Here is a 22,721-nt window from a genome sequence, read left to right as displayed (position 1 = left end):
GTGAAACCCCGTCTCTACTAAAAATAGAAAAAAACTGGCTGGATGTGGTGGCACATGCCTGTAGTCCCAGCTGCTGGGGAGGCTGCAATAGGAAAATCACTTGAACCCGGGAAGCAGAGCTTGCAGTGAGCTGTGATCATGCCATTGCACTCCAGCGTGGGTGACAGAGTGAGACTCTGTCTCAAAAAAAAAGATGAGGTTCTAGGCCAGGCATGGTGGCTCATGCCTATAATCCTAGCACTGTGTTGGGAGGCTGAGGTGGGAGGATCACTTGAGGCCAGGAGTTGAAGACCAGCCTGGGCAACATTAGCAAGACCCTGTCTCTACCAAAGGAAGAAAAATTAGTGGACGTGGTACCGTACTCTTGTAGCCCCAGCTACTTGGGAGGCTGAGGTGGGATCCTGTCTCAAAAAAAGAAAGAAAGAAGGAAAAAGATGAGGTTTTCTGTCCTCACTAGTTTTCTTTGAGGCTTAATATTGGTCAGTTTGGTAAATATTTCATTGGTGTTGAATGTACAATGCAGGGCATGGAGTTCACAGTATATCTGCTGTTTCCATTTTGTCAGCTTTTCTGGACTAGGGTATTTGAAATTGTACACTTCCTCTCTCTTATTAATGTGCTGTATTGTTTCCGAGAAAGGTTTTTTTTTTTTTTTTTTTTTTGAGGCGGAGTTTCTTTTTTTTTTTTTTTTTTTTTTTTTTTTTTTTGAGACGGAGTTTTGCTCTGTCGCCCAGGCTGGAGTGCAGTGGCCGGATCTCAGCTCACTGCAAGCTCCGCCTCCCGGGTTTACGCCATTCTCCTGCCTCAGCCTCCCGAGTAGCTGGGACTACAGGCGCCCGCCACCTCGCCTGGCTAGTTTTTTTCCTGTATTTTTTAGTAGAGACAGACGGGGTTTCACCGTGTTAGCCAGGATGGTCTCGATCTCCTGACCCCGTGATCCGCCCGTCTCGGCCTCCCAAAGTGCTGGGATTACAGGCTTGAGCCACCGCGCCCGGCCAAGGCGGAGTTTCTTTCACTCTTGTTGCCCAGGCTGGAGTGTAATGGCACAATCTCAGCTCACCACAACCTCTACCTCCCGAGTTCAAGCAGTTCTCCTGCCTCAACCTCCCAAGTAGCTGGGATTACAGGCATGTGCAACCACGCCCGGCTAATTTTGTAATTTTAGTAGAGACAGAGTTTCCATGTTGATCAGGCTGGTCTCGAACTCCCGACCTCAGGTGATCCGCCCGCCTCAGCCTCCCAAAGTGCTGAGATTACAGGCTTGAGCCACCGCGCCCGGCCGGCATCTTTCTTTTCTAGAGACAGGGTCTCTCTCGTGGGTCGCTGTGCCTGGCTCATGTTTTTTTGGTAGAGAAGAGTTCTGTTGCCCAGAGTGGTCTTCAAGCCCTGGCCTCAACTGACCCTCTCTCCCCAGCCTCCCAAAGTGCTGGGCTTACAGGCAGGAGCCACCACACCTGGCCACACAGTGTGACTTTCTATTTTGTTCTTTGTAGAAACAATTGTTTTTGTTAATATTATTTTACAAAAAAATGTTTGCGACGAAGTTTCGCTGTAGTCACCCAGGCTGGATTGATCTCGGCTCACTGCAGCCTCCACCTCCTGAGTTCAAGCAATTGTCCTGCCTCAGCCTCCCGAGTAGCTGGGACTATAGGCGCTCAGCTAATTTTTGTATTTTTAGTAGAGATGGGTTTTCACCATATCAGTCAGGCTATGCTGGTTTTGAACTCCTGGCCTCAGGTGATCTGCCCGCCTCCATCTCCCAAAGTGCTGGGATTACCGGCATGAGCCATGGCGCCCAGCCAAAAACCTGGAGTAGTTCTTAAATATCTTTGGGATGGAAACAGTCTATTTTCAAAGTACTTTGGTAAATTGGACTTCAGCCATTTTTTCCCCTTGATGAAATGGAACATATGTATGTGTAAGTTATTATTGTTTCATACATATTTATTTACTTTATTTACATTATTTATTTTATTAAATTAAGGCATCATTGTTTTTCTGACCGAAGTTCTCATTTCCTGACGATGGAAATGGAACAAGAAAAAATGACCATGAATAAGGAATTGAGCTCAGACGCGGCTGCGTACTGCTGCTCGGCCTGCCACGGCGACGAGACCTGGAGTTACAACCACCCCATCCGGGGCCGGGCCAAGTCTCGCAGCCTGTCTGCCTCGCCTGCCCTGGGGAGCACCAAGGAGTTCAGGTACAACCAGGAAGGATGGTTCCTCTTTTTTTTCTCGTCTGATTTCATAATATTCTTCTTAAAACGATTACAAAGAATTCTCCTGAGTAGTCTGTGTCGATGCATCCAGAAGGTGGGGCTGGGTCCTTGCCCAGGTGAAGCTGTGCCCTTGATGGGGGAGCCTGGCCCGTGGACACCTGCCTGGCCCATGTTCACAGATGCCAGCGCAGGCACAGGGCGCCACCATGTTTCTTTGTCTGTCTGTATCAGCACAGAGCCATCTAACTGGCTCCCATGCTGACCCTTGATGTTAGACTGAAGCAAACTTGGAGAGGAAACTTTTCTTTTTGAGATGGAGTCTCGCTCTGTCCCCCAGGCTGCAGTGCAGTGGTGCGATCTTGGCTCACTGCAACCTCCACCTCCGGGGTTCAAGTGATTCTCCTGCCTCATCCTCCTGGGTAGCTGGGATTACAGGTACCCGCCACCATGCCTGGCTAATTTTTGTATTTTTGTAGAGACAGGCTTTCACCATGTTGGCCGGGCTGGTCTTGAACTCCTGACCTCAGGTGATCTTCCCGCCTCGGCCTCCCAAAGTGTTGGGATTACAGATGTGAGCCACCGCGCCCAACCTGGAAACATTTGCTCCACATAAGTCACTGGGGTGTGAGGGGACATCCCTCTTGGCTCTGCTCGTTTTGAGAGGCGAAGGCTGGGGGACTCTGCATGGTGACGCAGGGCTGGTGGAGGCAGAGTCGTGAGTGTGGCCTTGGGCGGGCCCAACCCTCTCACATGTTGGGCAAGTGTCTCCCTCCTGTGCCCAGAGTGCCCACAGTGCTCACCCTTGCACAATGCTGCTTGAGCAACAGTGCCCCGGGCTTCACATGACGGTGGCTGCGCAAGTGCAGCTGTGATGGTGCCTGGGGACGTTGCTCTGGGTTCTGGTGACAGTAAATGTGGTGAGTTTCAGGTGGAAGCTTGCCAGAGCCAGCGCTGCCTAACAGAAGGATCACGCCTATCAAATGCGAGGGGGGCTTTTTGGTGAAAGAGAGTCTTAGAGAGCATGCTGCCTCCCTCAGTGAGATGGGAGAGCCCGCAGCGTCTCTCACTTGGTGGCAGCAACGGGGAAACAGGCTGCTCCCACGTTTTCTGTCTCCAGAGTCACTGCCTGAGCCAGGAGGCTGCGAGGGCTGGTGGCTGCCTTCGCCCCGCAGGCACCGCGTCACCACTCAGCTTTTCTCGGATGCCGCTTGTCAGCGGGGTTGTTACCCTGTACCTCCAGGCCACCCAGCGCAGTGACTGCGTGAACAGAATTGCTTTGGTCTTTTTTTTCTGTGGGTTCTTTGGCATAACGCACCATTTCTGTTTCATTCTGAACCTGATGACAGCAGCCCTGGGTCAGGGGTCGCCTCCGTCGTGGGTGACAGGCACCTTTAGGGCGAGGTGGGGGAGGAGATGGCGAATACGCCCAAGCACAGCCCGTCCTTGGGAAGCAAACATTAAATCCCAACACCCACTTTGAGAAACATTGTTTTCCGCAATAATCTTTTAATTTCCTAAGTAAGTGAAGTTCTTATTTTGTAATGTACTTCTTTTTTTTTTTTCTTTTTTTTTTTTTTTTTTTTGAGACGGAGTCTCGCTCTGTCACCCAGGCTGGAGTGCAGTGGCCGGATCTCAGCTCACTGCAAGCTCCGCCTCCTGGGTTTACACCATTCTCCTGCCTCAGCCTCCCGAGTAGCTGGGACTACAGGCGCCGCCACCTCGCCCGGGTTTTTTGTATTTTAGTAGAGACGGGGTTTCACCGTGTTAGCCAGGATGGTCTCGATCTCCTGACCTCGCGATCCGCCCGCCTTGGCCTCCCAAAGTGCTAAGATTACAGGTGTGAGCCACCGTGCCTGGCTGTTGACATGAATCCAGAATGAACATTTTTGCTAGAATTTTAATCTAGACGATTTAGAGATGTTGTCTAAGGTTTTGAGTCCCAAATGCAGATCTAGAGAGGGGTCCTAGGGAGGCACTGAAGAATTCTGATCTCAGGCTGGCCCTGGCCCTGGCATTTTCCTTGTTTGGGCTGCAGCTCTCCCTGGCTTGGGTCATGATCTGAGGGATGCGTGGCCATGCGTGCTCCTCACAGGTGCCGCTCCAGTGCAGCCATGGACTTGGGCAGAACCTTCCAAGGGCTGTTGCGTGGCTGCTGGGCAGATGGAGGTGACATCTTTCAAATTGCATGTATGCCTTAGCGTGTAACCTCCTCTGTATCTGTGTCTGTCACTGCGTGTCTGGTTTCAGGCTCTGGTGGCTCTGACACTGCCCTCTCCCCGCAGGAGGACACGCTCTCTCCATGGGCCATGCCCGGTGACCACTTTTGGACCAAAGGCTTGCGTGCTGCAGAACCCTCAGACCATCATGTGAGTGCCGGGGGCCATGGGTCGGGGGGAGTCCTTGGGATGTGGGTGGAGTTGTGGGATCGCTGTGTGGAGGAAGATTCTAGCACTTCACGTGAGAAATACATGTTTTAGTTTAGGTCATTTAAACAAAAAGAAAAAAGCCACATGGATGTCTTGCCTGAACCCCCTGAGTGCAGGCATCCGAGCAGGGGCTCCCCAGCTGTGGCTTCTCCAGTGGCTTTGAGAAGGTGGATGGCAAGCAAGCCGGGGTCATGGGCGGCAGACACCAGGCAGCCTGGAGACCGGGTCACAGCCCGTGGGTGCGGCGTCCGTGTGAGATCCTCAGGGCAGCCTGGAGACCGGGTCACAGCCCGTGGGTGCGGCGTCCGTGTGAGATCCTCAGGGCAGCCTGGAGACCGGGTCACAGCCCGTGGGTGCGGCGTCCGTGTGAGATCCTCAGGGCTGCTTTTTTTGTTTCTAAGAGTGAGAGTTCTGGGGTGGGTTGCGTTTGCTGTTTGATGGTTCAGTCTGTCAACATATTCTGCCTGGAGGCCCATCACAGTGTCTTATGGGAAACATGCAACAGTGATAGATCTGATATCTGGGCTTTATGTGTAAAGAATTATAATCCGGGCTGGGCGCGGTGGCTCACATCTGCAGTTCCAGTACTGTGGGAGCCCAAAGCAGGCAGATCTTGGGCCCAGGAGTTTGAGACCAGCCCGGGCAACATGGTGAAAGCTCATCCCTACAAAAAATACAAAACTCGGCCGGGCGCGGCGGCTCACACCTGTAATCCCAGCACTTTGGGGGCCCAAGGCGGGCGGATCACGAGGTCAGGAGTTCAAGACCAGCCTGACCAATATGGTGAAACCCTGTCTCTACTAAAAATACAAAAATTAGCCAAGCGTGGTGGTGGGCGCCTATAATTCCAGCTACTTGGGAGGCTGAGACAGATAACTGCTTGAACCTGGGAGGCAGAGGTTGCAGTGAGCTGAAGATCGCACCGTTGCACTCCAGCCTGGGCAACAGAGCAAGACTCAGACTCAAAAAAGAAAAATACAAAAAGTAGCAGGCATGGTTGCACACACCTGTAGTCCAGTTGCTGAGGAGGCTGGGGTGGGAGGATCACCTGAGCCTGGGAGGTTGAGGTTGCAGGGATTATGCAAAGTGCGTTCCAGCCTGGACAACAGAGCAAGACCGTCTCCAAAGAAAAAAAGTGAGCACCCAGCCAGCTCTGAGAGTTGTATTCTGCACCTGGTAGATGTCATCATCGCCTCTTCCCCAGAGAACCCTTTGCTTCTGGGACTGGTGCCTCAGCTCTCCGGCCTCTGTGCAGAACGAGCTCTCTTCAGGGCCTCCTCCTCCACGGAGTCGTGCACACTTCACTTTCTCCAAGGGAGAACCATGCGGGAGGGCCTAGTGCTCCGGTGCGAGGGCTGCTGGGGGACTGATGACCAGAAAGCGCAACACGGCCATGTCATTGCACTTTCTGGGCTACTGGCGGCGGCCGCTGCACGGCCCTTTGCTGACAGGCACCAGTGCAGTGGAGGCTGGGGGCGTACAGTAGGGACAGAGGCCCCAGCCAGCCCTGGGCTGTCACTGAAGGTCAGGTCCAGGCGAGCCATGGGGGGGCCATCCGAGGAGCTGCTCTGCAAACTGGGGGCACCGTGGCAGCACGCGTCCCAGGCAGGATGGGGGTCGGCCTTGCCACCTCCAGACGCTGAGGGCAGCCCCTTAGGATGGAAGTACTCGCACTCGTGCTTTTGAGGCCCAGCCCTCTCAGTGCCGCTGGTTCCTGGAGTGTCTGTGACCTGTCACTGCTGCCAAATGCCTGAGGCAGGGGACCTGACCCCTGTTTGCATTCCCCCATCCAGTCCATCTTCTGATTCTGTCACTTTGACCCCAAAATATACAAACAGCTCCCCTGCACTATTGCCCAGCTGCCCTCCGCTGTGTGGACTGCTGACCGCTCGCCACGGCCTCACCATCCCTTCCCTGCACAGCAGCCACGTGTGTGACCCAGAGTGCTCCACTGCCCTCCCGGCCCCACCGTAGCCCCGTCCTGCCGTCCTGTGGTTGCTGTCCCTGGCACCCCCCCCTGGGCCTCTACCCCTCCCCCCCCAGCTGCCTGGTGCCCTCCCTGCACTTCCTGGTCCTGGGAGAGCCGCTCCTTCATCACTCGCATCTCAGCCACTGCCTTCAGCAGCCATCAGTCACTGGGGCCGGGCCGGGGTCACTGGAAGGGTGCGTGTTCTGCCTTAGCCCTCAGACCAGGGTGCGCTTGGTGGTCCCCGAGCTGCCCGAGGTCAGACAGCCCAGCAGGAGGAGGAGGCAGTGGGGCTGTGGGGCAGCCTTGAGGGGCACGCAGCTTTCTCGGTCCCCCCATGGGAGCACGCCTCTGTGTCTCTGGAATCCTAACCTCCCTGCTTCCCATCCCCGCTGTGGAGGGCGGGGCTTCCCATGCATCTGACCTCACGTCTTCCCTGATAGCCCAGAGCAAGACCCTGTGGGGGGCTGGTGAGGAGGGCACCCGCTTCCTGTTCTGTTGTCCAGGGAACTGGTTGGCATGTGTTGTGGAGGTGCGTGAGTGTCCATGTGTCACAGTGTGTGTAGCCACCCATGTGTGAGACACTCAGAACTGGCCAGGTGGGCCAGGCTGTGGCCGTGCTGGCTTCACGCCACCCCCTGCCCTCTGCAACACCCACAGCCCTGTGTGCCTGCAAGGGCTGGTGTCCTGCTTTGCAGGTGATCCAGGAAGAGGTCGAGGCGCTGGTTTGTGGTCACGCAGAGCGGTGGGTGCCTAGGCCCGTGCACGACGCTGCTGCCAGTGGCTCTGACTGGGCTCAGCTGAGCCTCAGGGCTGGAAGGGGTGTAGGCCGGGCCACTGGGTCAGTGGTGACCATGGGAAGGAGAGCAGGGGAGTCATGTGCAGGGCATGGGCTTTGCTGGCTGACTAGGCCAGAGGACTGTGAGCCACCTGCACGCCCTTGGGCCAGAGCCAAGCAGAGTGATGCAGCGGGCTGGGAGGGGGCTGGGAGGGAACGCCCTTCCACCTGACTGTGACCTGAGGGCACCTTCCCTTTGGCCCAGCAGGTTCTGCAGGCCTGAGTGGCTGGCGCAGCGCTGGGCAAGGCTGGAGGCTGGGTACTTGGCCAGGTCTGAGGCCATGGGAACAGAGGGCTTGGTCCTGCCCGGCTCAGGTAGGAGCAGGGAGCTGAAGTGTGGCCTCTTTGCTGCTGAACTGAGGACTTTTTTTCAGTAGGGATTAAGCAGGAAGACCATGTGACCAATGAGGAAACTGGGTTTGGTTTTGTTTGATTTTTGTAAGTGTAGGAAGCTCTTGACTTAGGTGCTTTTACAACAGCTTTACCAAGTCGCATCATAATTGCGTTTTGCTTTGAGTTTTGAGTATACAGAGCTTAGGCTTCTAGTGTGGGCGCACAGTCAGGACCATGCCGATGCGGCAGCCGTGTGTTCGCCAAGCATGGCCTGGATACTGTGGACACGCCGGCTGGCTCCCAGCAGGCAGGGGCCGCCTCGCAAGCCACATGTGTGACCCGGGACAGGTGCTGAACTTATAGGGGATGGTATGAGTGACCCCACGCCTCCCAGTAATGCCTGTGCAGGGTGAGTGCTGACGAGCGATGGGCTGAGGTCCGTGGCCCTGTGGCTGCCATTGGCGTCTGTGTTGTGGTTCTGGGGGTTGTTCGTGGGACGGTCACACTCCCGGGGAGGTCACTGCTGGGAAGAGGCATGGCAGGCAGCAGCTTTCTCGATTGGGCAACTTGGAACTAGCTGGCCAGCGTGGTGGTTTAAGAACTCGCCCCGTGGGGCTGAGGACAGGTGGTAAGCGCTGACCATGGTGTCTAGCCCCACTGCGCCCTCCCTTGGCTTCTGGAAACAGGAGCAGGCTCCGTGGTGGGTGTTCCTGGTTCTGGGCTGGGATGCTTTCTGTGACTGACGTGGTAATGGGAATCCCACCGGGGCGGGCCCTGCCTATGGAGAAACACCGGGCACAGCGTCAGGGTCGGAGCCAGCAAAGCACAGGCAGCTGTGTCAGGGCCGCCACGGACTTTTAAACCTGTGATTTTTACTGTGAGAGTGAGTGAGGTTCAAGTCCGTTCATGCGGGATGCAGTGAGCTGTGTGCAGGGCAGGAAGCGGGTCCTTGAGGGGTCCTGGACTCACGTGGGGCCAGAAACCGTGTGCAGGGGATCCTAGGGACGGAATCCCCACATCAGCTGGTTTGGGTTTTTGTGGGGGCCTGAGGAGGGCACCAAGCAAAGAGTGGCCCGGCCATGGGCTTCCGTGGTCATTTCTGCCCCGCCAGCATCACTGAGGAGCCAGGCAGGCAAGCGGCTGGGGGCTCTGAAGGGCAGCGGTGCGTGCGCTTGGGTCAGTGCGGTGCCCGGGTGGGGAGTGTGGGCCTGAGCCTGCGTGTGATGGGCCAAGAAGCTGTGAGGTGGTCATTCAGGACCCTACTGACCCCTGACCCTGTCTCTGTGGCCAGGCCCCTGGCACCAGGTGGCTGGGGGTACCGGTGCGACCCTCAGCCCTGCCCGTGGCCACTGAGCGCATTTCCCTGGGAGGTGAAAACACCTTTTTAAAGTTTTTTTTTATTTTCTAAGTCATACACCTTTTCCACAAGGTGGAGATCACTGCTGGTGTGAACTCTTTTCTCCTCCCCTAAAGGCACATTCAGGACCCTGCAAGCCAGCGGCTGACGTGGAACAAGTCTCCGAAGAGTGTCCTTGTCATCAAGAAGATGAGAGATGCCAGCCTACTGCAGCCATTCAAGGAGCTCTGCACGCACCTCATGGAGGCACGTGGGGCGGGGGGGAACAGGGCCTGGGGTGCACATGCAGTTGTGGGGGGGCCTCCGTCCGTATCGCTGCCCCGTGAGACCACGGGAACCACCTCAAGTGCTGGGAAACGACTACTTGTCTGGAACTGGGGACCGAGCAGGAATCTGCCCACGTGTCTGGGTTTGTGTGTGCTGCCATGACAAGCACCAGACTGGGTGATCAACAGTGAGCCGGATGGGCTCATGGCCCTGGAGGCCGGGAAGTCCAAGATCAAGGGGCTGCATCTGGCGTGGGCCTTCCTGCCATGTCTTCTTCTGCAGAAGAGCAGGCGTGGGGGGCGTGGCACGAAAGAGCTGGGAAACCGAAATAACAACAGCCTTAGTTCCTGAGAAGGGAGCCCCTCCGCCCAATCATCTCTTAAAGGTGCTGCTGCTTAATCCTGGTGCATCGGTGATGAAGCTTCAGCGTCAGCTTGGGAGGGGTGGGCATGCAGGCCACGGCGCCAGGTCTCTGATTCCAACACCCATGAGTCAGGAACCTCCCTGCAGGAGGGTGGGGTCTGCAGGTGGAATGAGCAGGTTGGCACTTTGCTTCCAGGAGAACAACATGATCGTGTATGTGGAAAAGAAAGTGCTGGAAGACCCGGCCATCGCCAGCGATGAAAGCTTTGGGGCCGTGAAGAAGAAATTCTGTACCTTTCGAGAAGGTGGGCTGTTGGCAGCTCTGTCCTTGGTTCTCCAGCACAGTTCCCTGCCCCAGCAGAAGCTTCTGGCACTGTTGCCCTCACCATTGGTGTCTGCGCACTGGACTACGGAGGGGCCACCGTGTGACAGCCTCTTCTTGGTTTTGCTTTGTGTTTCCTAGATTATGATGACATTTCCAATCAGATAGACTTCATCATCTGCCTGGGGGGAGACGGGACGCTGCTGTACGCTTCCTCGCTCTTCCAGGTGAAGCGCTGACGTTTCCGGACGCGCACCAGGTTCTAGTCTAGGTGCCGCGTGACGAGGGGCTCGCGACCACGGCTTCCGTTACTTTTCACCCTATAGCTGTATGTGAGAGCAGTCATCTAGAGGGGCCAGCACCGAGTCCCATGTGGACACAGTGCTACAGCTGGGGGTGGCCAGAGCCCGCCTGGGACAGGAGAGAGTGGTGCAGGGCAGCAGGTCCTGGGAAACGACCTTGCCTACTGGCCCATCCCCTCCGGGCCTCCCTTGAGCTCTTCTTCCTGGTTTCTCGGCAGCATGGCTCTCCCCCTGGGCTGTAGGGCCACACTGTGTGGGGGACCCTGGCTCTGCCCTTGGCCTGCTGCATGTTGGTGACACCCGGAAATGCCCGCAGCCCACCCTGCTCTCCTCCTCATCTCCCCATTAGCACCTGTGGGGCGCGAGGCTCTGACCCCAAGGCTGCCTCCCACCCAGCCCTGCCGGCTCCCCTGCCCTCCATGCCCAGTAGAGCTCTGACCCTGAGGCTGCCTCCCACCCGCCCCCGCTGGCTCCCCTGCCCTCCATGCCCAGGGGGCTGGTCAGCTCTGCTGCCTTTGTTTCTCACCAGCTCCCCACACCAACCTTGGCCCTGGTGGCCCAGCCCACCCTGGCCTGGGACGTCCCCCTCTGCTCGTCCACATGGCCAGTCCCTCTTGCAGAGGGTCAGAGGTGCTGTCCCCACAGAGCTGGGTCCCTCCTGAGGTCCGGTGGAAAGCTGGGTGGTGCGGGAGTGCACGGCCTGGGCGCTGAATGACCTCTCCGTCGGCTCACAGGGCAGCGTCCCTCCGGTCATGGCCTTCCACCTGGGCTCCCTGGGCTTCCTGACCCCGTTCAGCTTTGAGAACTTTCAGTCCCAAGTTACTCAGGTGATAGAGGGTGAGTTGGAACGTTCTGGAGCCCACAAGCAGCTCTGATCCTGGGGCTGTCATCTCGCTTGGTTGTGGAGGGTTTGTTTTATTTAATGATGCATGGAGCAAACATTGAAAGGTTTCTAGATTCAGGGATTTCTAAATCTTGAGTGGTTCAAACCTTTTTTACTAATACTGAGAAGCTTCAGCAGATCACAGGTTGAAGCTGCCCTGCCTGTTGGGCAGAAGTGAGCTGATTCTCACTCAGAAGGCACAGAAGTGTCGGCCGGGCATGGTGGCTCACACCTGTAATCCCAGCCCTGTGGGTGGCCGAGGCGGGCAGATCACGAGGTCAAGAGATGAGACCATCCTGGCCAACACGGTGAAACCCGATCTGTACTAAAAATACAAAAATTAGCCGGGCGTGGTGATGCGCGCCTGTAGTTCCAGCTACTTGGGAGGCTGAGGTGGGAGAATCACTTGAACCCAGGAGGCAGAGGTTGCAGTGAGCCGAAATCGCACCACTGCACTCTAGTCCGGGTGACTGGAGTGAGACTCTGTCTCAAAAAAAAAAAAAAGGCCGGGCGCGGTGGCTCACGCCTGTAATCCCAGCACTTTGGGAGGCCGAGACGGGCGGATCACAAGGTCAGGAGATCGAGACCATGGTGAAACCCCGTCTCTACTAAAAATACAAAAAATTAGCCGGGCGCGGTGGCGGGCGCCTGTAGTCCCAGCTACTCAGGAGGCTGAGGCAGGAGAATGGCGGGAACCCGGGTGGCGGAGCTTGCAGTGAGCCGAGATCGCGCCACTGCACTCTAGCCTGGGCGACAGAGCGAGACTCCGTCTCAAAAAAAAAAAAAAAAAAAAAAGGCACAGAAGTGTCAACTTGGGAGCAGAAAGGGACCCTGACCCCTCCGGCCTCCCTGGGCTGGGCTCCGACCCTGCCGGCCTTGCTGACGTGCGCCCTCCGACTCCCTCTGACTCCCGCTGATACCTTCTGACATCCTCTGACGCCCTCCGCTGCCCTCTGTCTCCCTCCGACGCCCTCTGATGCCCTCCGACTCCCGCTGACGCCCTCTGACATCCTCTGACGCCCTCTGACACCCTCCGATGCCCTTTGACGCCCTCCGACGCCCTCGGTCTCCCTCCGACGCCCTCTGACTCCCACTGACGCCCTCTGACACCCTCCGACTCCCACTGATGCCCGCTGACACCCTCTGACACGTGCCCTCTGATGCCCTCTGACTCCTGCCGGACCTCAGGGAACGCAGCTGTTGTTCTTCGGAGCCGGCTGAAGGTCAGGGTGGTGAAGGAGCTCCGGGGGAAGAAGACCACGGTGCACAACGGGCTGGGTGAGAATGGCTCACGGGCTGCAGGCCTGGACATGGATGTTGGGAAGCAGGCCATGCAGTACCAGGTGAGTGGAGGCACCTCGGCCTCGGTGAGGGGCCCGGGGTGGGGGGACTTGGGTCCCAGGGGTGAGGGCCTTCCGCAGAGCCCAGCTGGGTGGGACAGCGGTGTCTGTGAGCTGTGCGGCCCCACCCACCCTGAGTGTGCAATGCTGTCATCCCCTCCAGGTCCTGAATGAGGTGGTGATTGACAGAGGCCCCTCCTCCTACCTGTCCAACGTGGACGTCTACCTGGATGGACACCTCATCACCACGGTGCAGGGCGACGGTAAGGCCCGCAGCGCTGTCCTGGGGCCCTGAGCGTCCCTCGGGCGGGAGTGACGCCTGCGCCTGTCCCTGTCAGGAGTGATCGTGTCCACCCCGACGGGCAGCACGGCGTATGCGGCCGCGGCCGGGGCCTCCATGATCCACCCCAACGTGCCGGCCATCATGATCACGCCCATCTGCCCCCACTCGCTGTCCTTCCGGCCCATCGTGGTCCCCGCAGGGGTCGAGCTGAAGGTCAGAGCCAACGACGCTCCTTTTCCGGTTTGTGAGTCATTTGACCCCATGCAGCACAAAGCCCGGACCTAGCGCTCGGCTCTGCCGTGCTGGCTTCAGCCTCAGACATGGCCTCACCATCCTAGGGCCGTCCGTGCCCTCAGATGCAAGCCTGCCTTGCTGGTGCCCGAGATCTGTCCACCAGGTGCCCGGGGCCCGGGTCTGAGGGGCTTCCCGCCATTGTTGGTCTCTGGCGGTGCTGAGCTGGGCCAGTGCCTGTAAGATGCACACTCCACCGTCCGCAAGGCAGGGTCAGAGCTGCCCAACCTTTGGCCTCTGGCGAGCACTCGGGGGTGGGTGCCTAGAAGTGTCCTCCCCACAGCGGGGGGCCCACCCCTCTCCCTGCTTGACCCTCAGATCATGCTGTCACCTGAAGCAAGGAACACAGCATGGGTGTCCTTCGACGGACGGAAGAGACAAGAGATCCGCCACGGAGACAGGTGTGGGCTGCAGGCCGGGCTGGGCACTGCCTGCCAACCTCCTCCCTGGGCGGTGCCTGCGCTCTTGGGGTTGGTCTGTAGACACAGCTTGTCCCCTAGAGCACCACAGGGCCTGAGTCCCTGGGTCTTAGAGTGTCACAGGGCACGCGTGCCGGCGGCAGCAGGTCACATACGGTGGCACATGCAAGTGTGACCCCAGCAGAGGCCTGAGGGTGCCCCCCCCGCACAGCTGCCCACCCTTGCATGAGGGCTGCCCTCCCCCATCCCCTGGGACCTCACCCCTGAGGGCCCCCGGGCAGAGCTTGTCAGTTCCCTGCACCGTTCCCTCCAGGACCTGGGGCGGCTCTGTCCCAGCACCCATGGGGCACCCCTCAAGCCTGCCTCAGGGAGGGGCTGCCTGGCCCCTCAGGAAAAGAGTCCCAGCCATTCCCGGGGAGGGAGGGAGGGTTCTTGGCTGGGGCGGGCCTTTCTGGAAGCCCTGGCTCAGGCGGCTGCTCTCCCGCCCCAGCATCAGCATCACTACCTCATGCTACCCGCTCCCCTCCATCTGCGTGCGGGACCCCGTGAGCGACTGGTTTGAGAGCCTCGCGCAGTGCCTGCACTGGAACGTCCGGAAGAAGCAAACCCACTTCGAGGAGGAGGAGGAGGAGGAGGGCTAGGTCGAGCCCTGTCCAGGCCGGAATCCTTCCGCTGTCTTCTTCTCTGCCCTCCAAGCGCCCTCTGGGGACAGACCAATCTGTGTGTGTCTGTGACCGCCTCTGTCTCAATGGCACGGCCACTTCCTTCCTGTAGCCTGGGTCAGAGCCTGGGTCTGCCCTTCTGTCCAGATCAGCTGTTTTTTTTAATATTTTAAATCTGACTTTTTTTGCTTTTCTAAAGCAGCAGTGAGCAATGGGCTGGGAGTGCTTCTGTCCCACTGACCCCATGGGGGGTCCCTGGAGCACAGCCTCCAGCTGCCGTAATTCCATGCCAGGATATTTTTCCACAAATCAGTCGATTGGAATTCAGAGGGGTCGGAATGACTCGGCCTGTCCTTCAACGTTAAAAATAAATGTCTCAGCCAAAAACCTTCCTTGAGCTGCGATGCTTTTCCCCTTGGCCTGCACCTCTCCTTAAAACTTCTGCAGGGAAACCCCCGGCGGAGACGCTGTTGAAAAGTCTGGTCTTGCTGGTGGCTGGCAAGGTTGTTTTGTTCTGCTCAGTTTCTGGGGAGGGTTGGATGCGTCCCCTGCTGTCCGGCCCTCCCCGCTCGAGGCCAGCACTGAGTCTGGGACCCTCAGTGGGAATGGGGCTGGCATCACTGGCGACCCACACATTCCTCACGTAGCTTCCGCTCCCAGGAAGGGGTTTAAATCCTGTATATACTTTTTAGAGATTCTTTTAGAGTTTCTGAAGTGCTTATGTGCATCTTTTCTTGTACACGCTTTTGTGAAGATTTCCAGGGCAGGGAGTTGTCTGCCATTAAGTGTTTACATTTGTGTTCTGCACCATGCTGTCTTCAGGGACCATTCGGGGACCATTCTGTTCAGTGCGATCCTGATGGTCCAGGAGATGGGGATTTCCGGGGCTAGTGATCGTGATCCCTTTTATCTTGCAACTGTAATGAGAATTTTTGACATGAACATAGCGAGGGACTCAACACACTAATTCTCCTCCTGCCTCTGCCATGAGTCTCCAGCCTGCAAAGCACCGGCAGCTGTGGTGCCTATGGGTGCTGCTACCCTGGCACACGCCTCTTCCATGGGCACAAGTGTGTGGAGGCCGTGGTCAGAGCCTGGTGTCCTGGTTACTGCTGCCCGGGCGTCTGTTTTTTGAGTAACTGCTCTGAGTTTTGCACATGAAGTTGTCCTCATCTGCTGGAGACTGATAAGAAAAAGAAGGCACAAAACATTCGCCGCCGCCGGTGAGCTTCCCGCAGCCACGCGGCCCAGCCTGGGCACGTTCTCCGAGGCATGTGTCTCCCTGCTCACCCTCTTCTGGGCACCTCAACATCAGCAGACTTGAGCGTCCAAAAACCCCGAGTGTGATTCTGGGCAGCGGGCCTGGCATTAAGTCCGCTGTGACCCTGGGCACAGGGGAGGCCCAGCCGTGGGCTTAGGAGGAGAGAGGGACCAGCACCCAGCGTCAGGGCCGGAAGACAGCAGTGTTCAGAATTCCAGCCGCTCATCTGAAGAAAAAACGTATGAACTGAGCTCTAAAGCAGCACGAGACGGAAATGATCTAGAAAACTTTGGATTTTTGACGTAAATTTTAATGTTTCATATTAATTTCTTGAAAATTTATTAAATGTCATTGAAAGCCTTATTACGATTTTCAGATCCTTTCAATAAACAAGACTTGTAAAAAAGAAGCTGGGTTAATAACACCTTTCTTCTGACGCCTTGTAACCAACATAGAGGGGTCGGGCAGGGTCACCCCCATTAAATCCTGGCCCCGAAATGCCCATCCCTGAGTGTAGGGCCGGCAGGGCGTCCTCCCCAAGGGGCTGTGTGGTGCCCCAGGGGCTGGGAGTGCTGCTGCCTCTTCTGGGCAAGGGGGCACTGCCCTGGCGGGGGGAGGGGTAGACAGAGGGACTCAAAATCGTGGGGTGATGTTGCCTCGGGCAGGCTGTGTTTCTCCTGGAAGAGCCACTGAGACCAGGGGGCGTTGAGTCCCTGCATCCCCGGGGCCAGCAGGGCTGGAAGGGCCCCTCCATCCGGGCTGCCTAACTCGGGCAGCCACAAGCCAGGTGAGGACCCGCTGTCCCCTGGGCCCAGCCTGGGCACCGACATCGGCCTCCCTCCCTCCAGCGATGTGGTCCTCCCCCCAACCCCCCACCCCCGCGACCCCACACCATCCCTGTTGTCCTAACAAGGCCCAGATGAATGTGGTTCAAGGCTTTGCCCGGAGCCAATCTGTGCTACATGTGTGCAAGGCCAGGAGAGACCAAAATGACCACCCCATGGGCACCTGCACCACCAGCACCCTGCACCGTTTTGGGGACGTGAAAGCCTGGGCTGTGGGCCCCTTCCTACTGACCTGGAGCACCTCTGCCTCCCCGGCCTGGAAGAGGCTGTGGATCAAGCCTTAAGCTTCCCAGCTTTGGGGAGCACAAGGCCCCAAGACATCTTCGGGGGCTGCCGAGCTCAGGCTCTGGGGCTTGGAAACCTTTTCGATCCTGAAGCGGCGGCATCCAGGGTCTCTGCCAGGCCAGTGCCAGCCTGCGCCCTGGGCACCTCTGTGCTGGGCCTGGCACCCTCACCCTGCCTCCCACAGCCATGGTGTCTCCTCAGGTCAGGTCAGAAGGGGCTGCAGCCAGGCCCAAAGACCCAGCCCAATTCCTGCAGCTCCTGCGGGGTCTGGGTGAGGCCTGTTCTGCTGGGAGCCCAGGAGGCTGCGACCCTGGAGCTGGAATTCCGGTTGGGGGAGAGCAAGGTGGGGAGGGTATGGTAGAGGAGCTGGCCGGAGGAGCCCAGGGAAGGTTGGCAGTGCTGGGGATGTCAGGGACGGCAGGAGCTGGTACGTCACCGCATGGTTCAGCCGTTTCCAGCACATCCCGCCCCAGAAGGATCTTGACCAGGGCATAGGCTGCCTTCAGGGTCTGGTAACACCAAGGAGCCCAGGCAGGCAGTAAACTGAGGCCACAACCTCCTTAGGAGCCTCCACCACCAGGACTCGCACAGGAAAGAGGAAGGAGGCCCCTGCAGAGAGCAGGGTGGGCAGGAGTGGGTGGCCAGGACAGGCAGTACCCAATCAGGGGTGGTGGGGACCTGGGAGCCACAGAGGAGCTGGCTCAGCCACCCTGTGCAGGAGGCACTTGGGGCCTGTGCTCGGGCCTCACTCAGGGCTGCCCCATGCCCATATCCTGCTGATAAGCCCCAGGACCAGGATCCCCACCCAGCTGCTCCGTGCAGAGGGGACAGGAGGCCAGACAAAAAGATGGACACACACTCACACACACAGACTGACACACACACACACCACACAGAAAAACATGCGTGAACACCACTGAGACACACGGGCACCACACACAGACACCAACACACCACACACAGACACACACAGAAAAATACACATGGACGCCACTGAGACGCACACACTCAGAGACTGAGTCACTGAGACGCACTCAGACACTCAGAGACTGAGACGCACACACTCAGACACTGAGACACACACACTCAGACACAAACATACTACACACAGACTCACACACAAAGAAAAATACACATGGACACCACTGAGACGCACACACTCACACACTCAGACACTGAGACGCACACACACAGACACTGAGACGCACACACTCACACACTCAGACACTGAGACGCACACACACACTCAGACACTGAGACGCACACACTCACACACTCAGACACTGAGACGCACACACACACTCAGACACTGAGACGCACACACTCACACACTCAGACACTGAGACGCACACACTCACACACTCAGACACTGAGACGCACACACGCACACACACACTCAGACACAGACGCACACACTCACACACTCAGAGACACGCAGTGCACTCACACACTCAGACACTGAGACGCACACACGCACACACACAGACACTGAGACGCACACACTCAGAGACACGCAGTGCACTCACACACTCAGACACTGAGACGCACACACGCACACACACACTCAGACACTGAGACGCACACACTCACACACTCACTCAGAGACACGCAGTGCACTCACACACTGAGGCGCACACACTCACACACTCAGAGACACGCAGTGCACTCACACACTGAGGCGCACACACTCACACACTCAGAGACACGCAGTGCACTCACACACTGAGGCCACACACTCACACACTCAGAGACACGCAGTGCACTCACACTGAGGCGCACACACTCACACACTCAGAGACACGCAGTGCACTCTGGGAAACAGGACGGTTCCTCCAAACCAGCAAAGGGCCCAGGAAAGCATGAGTGGCCCTGAGTATGGAGGATCTGAAGGCTGCAGGAACTTGCCCATGAGTGACCTTGGCCTGGAGAACTCCCCGGCCTCTTTCCCCACCTGCTGATGAGGACAAATTGCAGGGGCATGAGCGGCTGCCTGCTCCCCCACCGCTGGACAGGTGGCCGAGTGGCCTGCAGGCTGGGTCTCCAGGTGGGGACCCTCCCCTCTTCCTCCCCATCCGTGGGGCCTTGGCACAGACCCCATTCTCTGGGGCCTCTGTTCACACCCCACACCTCCCTGCTGTCCTCAACGCCCCTTGGGAAACTTCAGCTCCTCTGGGCTGGCAGGTCTCACCCTCCCTGCTGAGTGGGAGCCCAGACCCAGACTGAGGCTGGCTGGGGGACATGGAGGAGCCTGTGGGCCGGGGGGACCCAGAAGCGGGCAGAACAGAGCTAGCCATGACCACTTTCCTTCCTGCCTTCTAGAAGATCATCCAGGCCCTGAAGGCAGAGGAGAGGAATCCCACAGCCCATGGGCCCCTCAGCCTGGGTAGACCCTGCCCTGAGGTCAGCAGGTAGTGGGGAGGCCAGGGAGGCTGTGTGGAGGACTCTACCCAGCCATGTCGCAGGGCAGCACAACCCAGAAGGTCCCCGGGAGCCAGGGATGCACTTTGGAGGTAGGGTTTGAATAGCGCCTGGACCCATCAGTCTCCCACACAGCACAGCGAGGGCTTCCTGATTCCTAACTGACTCCACATCGTGTGGATAGAAATTCACTGAAATACATGACAGACCACGGCATGCAGGCGGGAAAACATTTGCAGTAACACAACAGCTCGATGTTCTCAATACAAAGCTCATATAATTGACACAAAACACTAATAGAAAAATTGTCAAAGGGCAGAAACCGATGACTCAAGGAAGAATATAAATAGCTAAGAAGTGCCGGGCGCGGTGGCTCACACCTGTAATCCCAGCACTTTGGGAAGCCAAGGTGGGTGGATCACGAGGTCAGGAGATTGAGACCATCCTGGCTAACACGGTGAAACTCCATCTCTACCAAAAATACAAAAAAAAAAAAAAAATTAGCTGGGCGTGGTGGCGGGTGCCTGTAGTCCCAGCTACTCGGGAGGCTGAGGCAGGAGAATGGTGTGACCCCGGCAGGCGGAGCTTGCAGTGAGCCGAGATCCCGCCACTGCACTCCAGCCTGGGCGACAGAGCAAGACTCTGTCTCAAAAAAAAAAAAAAAAAAAGAAATTTAAAACAAAAATTATTAATACACCCTTCCCAGGCAATATAGCAAAGAGAAGTGGGGCATGGTGGCTCACGCCTGTAATCCCAACACTTTGGGAAACCCAGGTGGGAGGTCCTTCTGGGGAGAGGAAGAGAGGAAGGCACCCAGGCTTCCCAGACACTATTCCAAAATCATTAAAATGCACATCCCAAGCCCAGCACAGTGACGGCCACCTGCAGACCCAGCTCCTCCAGAGGCTGAGACCAGAGAGTCCTGAGTTTGAGCCTAGCCTGGGCAAAGTAGTGAGATCCGCCATCTCAAAAATAAAATAAAATCCAAGGTCCCTCATGAAATGTAAGGATTTGCTATAAAAATTTTGAGAGGCCAGGTGCAGTGGCTCACACCTGTAATCCCAACACTTTGGGAGGCCAAGGTAGGTGGATCACGAGGTCAGGAGATCGAGACCATCCTGGCTAACCAGGTGAAACTCCATCTCTACTAAAAATACAAAACAATTAGCCGGGTGTGGTGGCGGGCACGTGTAATCCCAACTACTCGGGAGGCTAAGGCAGAGAATCGCTTGAACTCAGGAGCTGGAGCTTGCGGTGAGCTCAGATCACACCACTGCACTCCAGCCTGGGCGACAGAGTGAGATTCCGTCTCAAAAATAAAAAATAAAAGGCCGGGCACGGTGGCTCAAGCCTGTAATCCCATCACTTTGGGAGGCCGAGACCCGTGGATCACGAGGTCAGGAGATCGAGACCATCCTGGCTAACACGGTGAAACCCTGGCTCTACTAAAAAATACAAAAAACTAGCCGGGCGAGGTGGCGGCGCCTGTAGTCCCAGCTACTCGGGAGGCTGAGGCAGGAGAATCACTTGAACCTGGGAGGCAGATGTTGCAGTGAGCCGAGATCACGCCACTGCACTCCAGCCTGGGCGATGAACCTCCATACCAAAAAAAGAGAGTACTTTTTATAAATCTGCTTTTGAAATCATTTGGATACTACAGCGACCCTGCTGACCACAACAGCCGAGACTAGTGGGCAAATCACCAGACATTTCTGGGTTTCCTGCAAAGTAGGAAAATCTACTTTGTAAACTGCTCTCAAATTTATGAACTCCGTGTGGATAGTGAACTCAGGCACCAGGCAGATTGCACCCCACTGCGTTAATTTCACTTCTGAGTCTTTTATAATTTATTTTATTTCTTTTTTTTTTTTGAGACGGAGTCTCACTCTGTCGCCAGGCTGGAGTGCAGTGGCGCAATCTCGGCTCACTGCAACCTCCACCTCCTGAGTTCAAGCGATTTTCCTGCCTCAGCCTCCCAAGTAGCTGGGATCACAGGCAGCTGCCACCATGCCCAGCTATTTTTTTTTTTTTTCGTAATTTTTTGTAAAGACGAGGTTTCACCGTGTTACCCAGGACCTCCAGATGTTCTCACCTCGTGAGCCGCCGGCCTCGGCCTCCTAAAGTGCTGGGATTACAGGTGTGAGACACCGCGCCCGGTCTTTTTTTTTTAAGACAAGGTTCTCACTCTGTCGCCCAGGCTGGAGTGTGATCCTAGCTCACTGCAGCCTCGACCTCCCAGGTTCAAGCCACCCTCCCACCTCAGCCTCCCGAGTAGCTGGGACCACAGGCACCATCACGGCGCCCTGACCGGCTCCCGGGGGCGCTCCGCGCCCCTCCTCCTGCCCCACTCCTCTGGGACATCCCCACCAAAGACCCCGCGGGAGGAAACAGTCCCAGTCTCTGGCTCAACCGTGTTGCGGGCCCCACGGGGAAGCCTGCGGAAGGAGGCTGCCATCAGCGGACGCCCTGGCCAGGATCTGAAGCTTTACGAAGGTCCGTACAACGTAAACAAGAAGTGAAAGTTTAACGGCCGGGCGCGGTGGCTCAAGCCTGTAATCCCAGCACTTTGGGAGGCCGAGACGGGCGGATCACGAGGTCAGGAGATCGAGACCATCCTGGCTAACACGGTGAAACCCCGTCTCTACTAAAAAATACAAAAACTAGCCGGGCGAGGTGGCGGGCGCCTGTGGTCCCAGCTACTCAGAGGCTGAGGCAGGAGAATGGCGTGAACCCGGGAGGCGGAGCTTGCAGTGAGCTGAGATCCGGCCACTGCGCTCCAGTCCCGGCAACAGAGCGAGATTCGGCCTCAAAAAAAAAAAAAAAAAGAAAGAAAGTTTAACAAAACGTAAAAGTAGTATTTATTTATTTATGAGATGGAGTCTCGCTCTGTCCCCCAGGCTGGAGTGCAGGGGCGCGATCTCGGCTCACTGCAGCCTCCGCCTCCTGGGTTCAAGCGATCTCCTGCCTCAGCCTCTGGAGTAGCTGGGGCTACAGGCGCGCGCCACGAGGCCCGGGTAATTCTTTTTGTATTTTTAGTACAGATGGGAGCGGTTTTACCATGTTGGCCAGGCTGGTCTCGAACTCCTGACCTCAGGCGATCCGCCTGCCTCAGCCTCTCAAAATGCCAGGATTACCGGCGTGAGCCACCTCGCCCGGCCAAAAGTAAACTTTTCTTTTTTCTTTTGAGAGGGAGGCTCGCTCTGTCGCCCAGGCTGGAGTGCAGGGGCGCGATCTCGGCTCACGGCAACCTCCGCCTCCGGGTTCAGGCGATCCTCCTTCCTCAGCCTCCAGAGCCGGGACTACAGGCGCCCCCACCAGCGCCCGGCTAATTTTTTTTTTTGTATTTTTAGTAGAGACGAGGTTTCACCTTGTGATGCGCCCGCCTCGGCCTCCCAAAGGGTTGGGATTACAGGCGTGAGCCACCGTGCCCGGCCCAAGAGTAATCTCTAAAGAGCCCTTTAGCCGCAACTTCATTCCCGAAAATTATTTGAGAAAGTAACGCTAGGAAAACGCTCCACAAAGTTCCAGAGCCGGGAGTGCGCGGGGCCGCGGGCTGCGCCCGCAGGTGTGTCTGCCCCGGACATCCCCAGCAGCGCGGCACCAGCCTCATGCGGAGGCCCCGCCCCGGAGCGCGCCACA

General features: G+C 57.2%; 1 protein-coding gene across 6 annotated transcripts in view; it reads left to right on the top strand.

Moving 5' to 3' along the window:
- NADK (NAD kinase) overlaps positions 1-15,940 on the top strand; it is a 30,195-nt gene extending 14,255 nt beyond the window's left edge. For 2 of the 6 annotated variants that reach the window (XM_010352573.2, XM_030942199.1), the window contains exons 2-12: positions 1,985-2,203; positions 4,504-4,587; positions 9,258-9,387; positions 9,968-10,076; positions 10,235-10,320; positions 11,130-11,232; positions 12,467-12,621; positions 12,782-12,881; positions 12,957-13,114; positions 13,511-13,593; positions 14,102-15,935. In XM_010352573.2, coding sequence (XP_010350875.1) covers positions 2,025-2,203; positions 4,504-4,587; positions 9,258-9,387; positions 9,968-10,076; positions 10,235-10,320; positions 11,130-11,232; positions 12,467-12,621; positions 12,782-12,881; positions 12,957-13,114; positions 13,511-13,593; positions 14,102-14,252 — 1,338 coding nt within the window. In that variant the 5' untranslated portion in view covers positions 1,985-2,024 and the 3' untranslated portion in view covers positions 14,253-15,935. The other 4 variants (XM_010352572.2, XM_010352576.2, XM_030942201.1 and 1 more) reach the window with 4 other exon arrangements.
- Positions 15,941-22,721: the final 6,781 nt, after the last annotated feature.

Source organism: Rhinopithecus roxellana, chromosome 12 (assembly GCF_007565055.1).
Source record: "Rhinopithecus roxellana isolate Shanxi Qingling chromosome 12, ASM756505v1, whole genome shotgun sequence".
Classification (NCBI taxonomy): domain Eukaryota; kingdom Metazoa; phylum Chordata; class Mammalia; order Primates; family Cercopithecidae; genus Rhinopithecus; species Rhinopithecus roxellana.
This window is presented reverse-complemented; position numbering and strand designations above follow the sequence as displayed.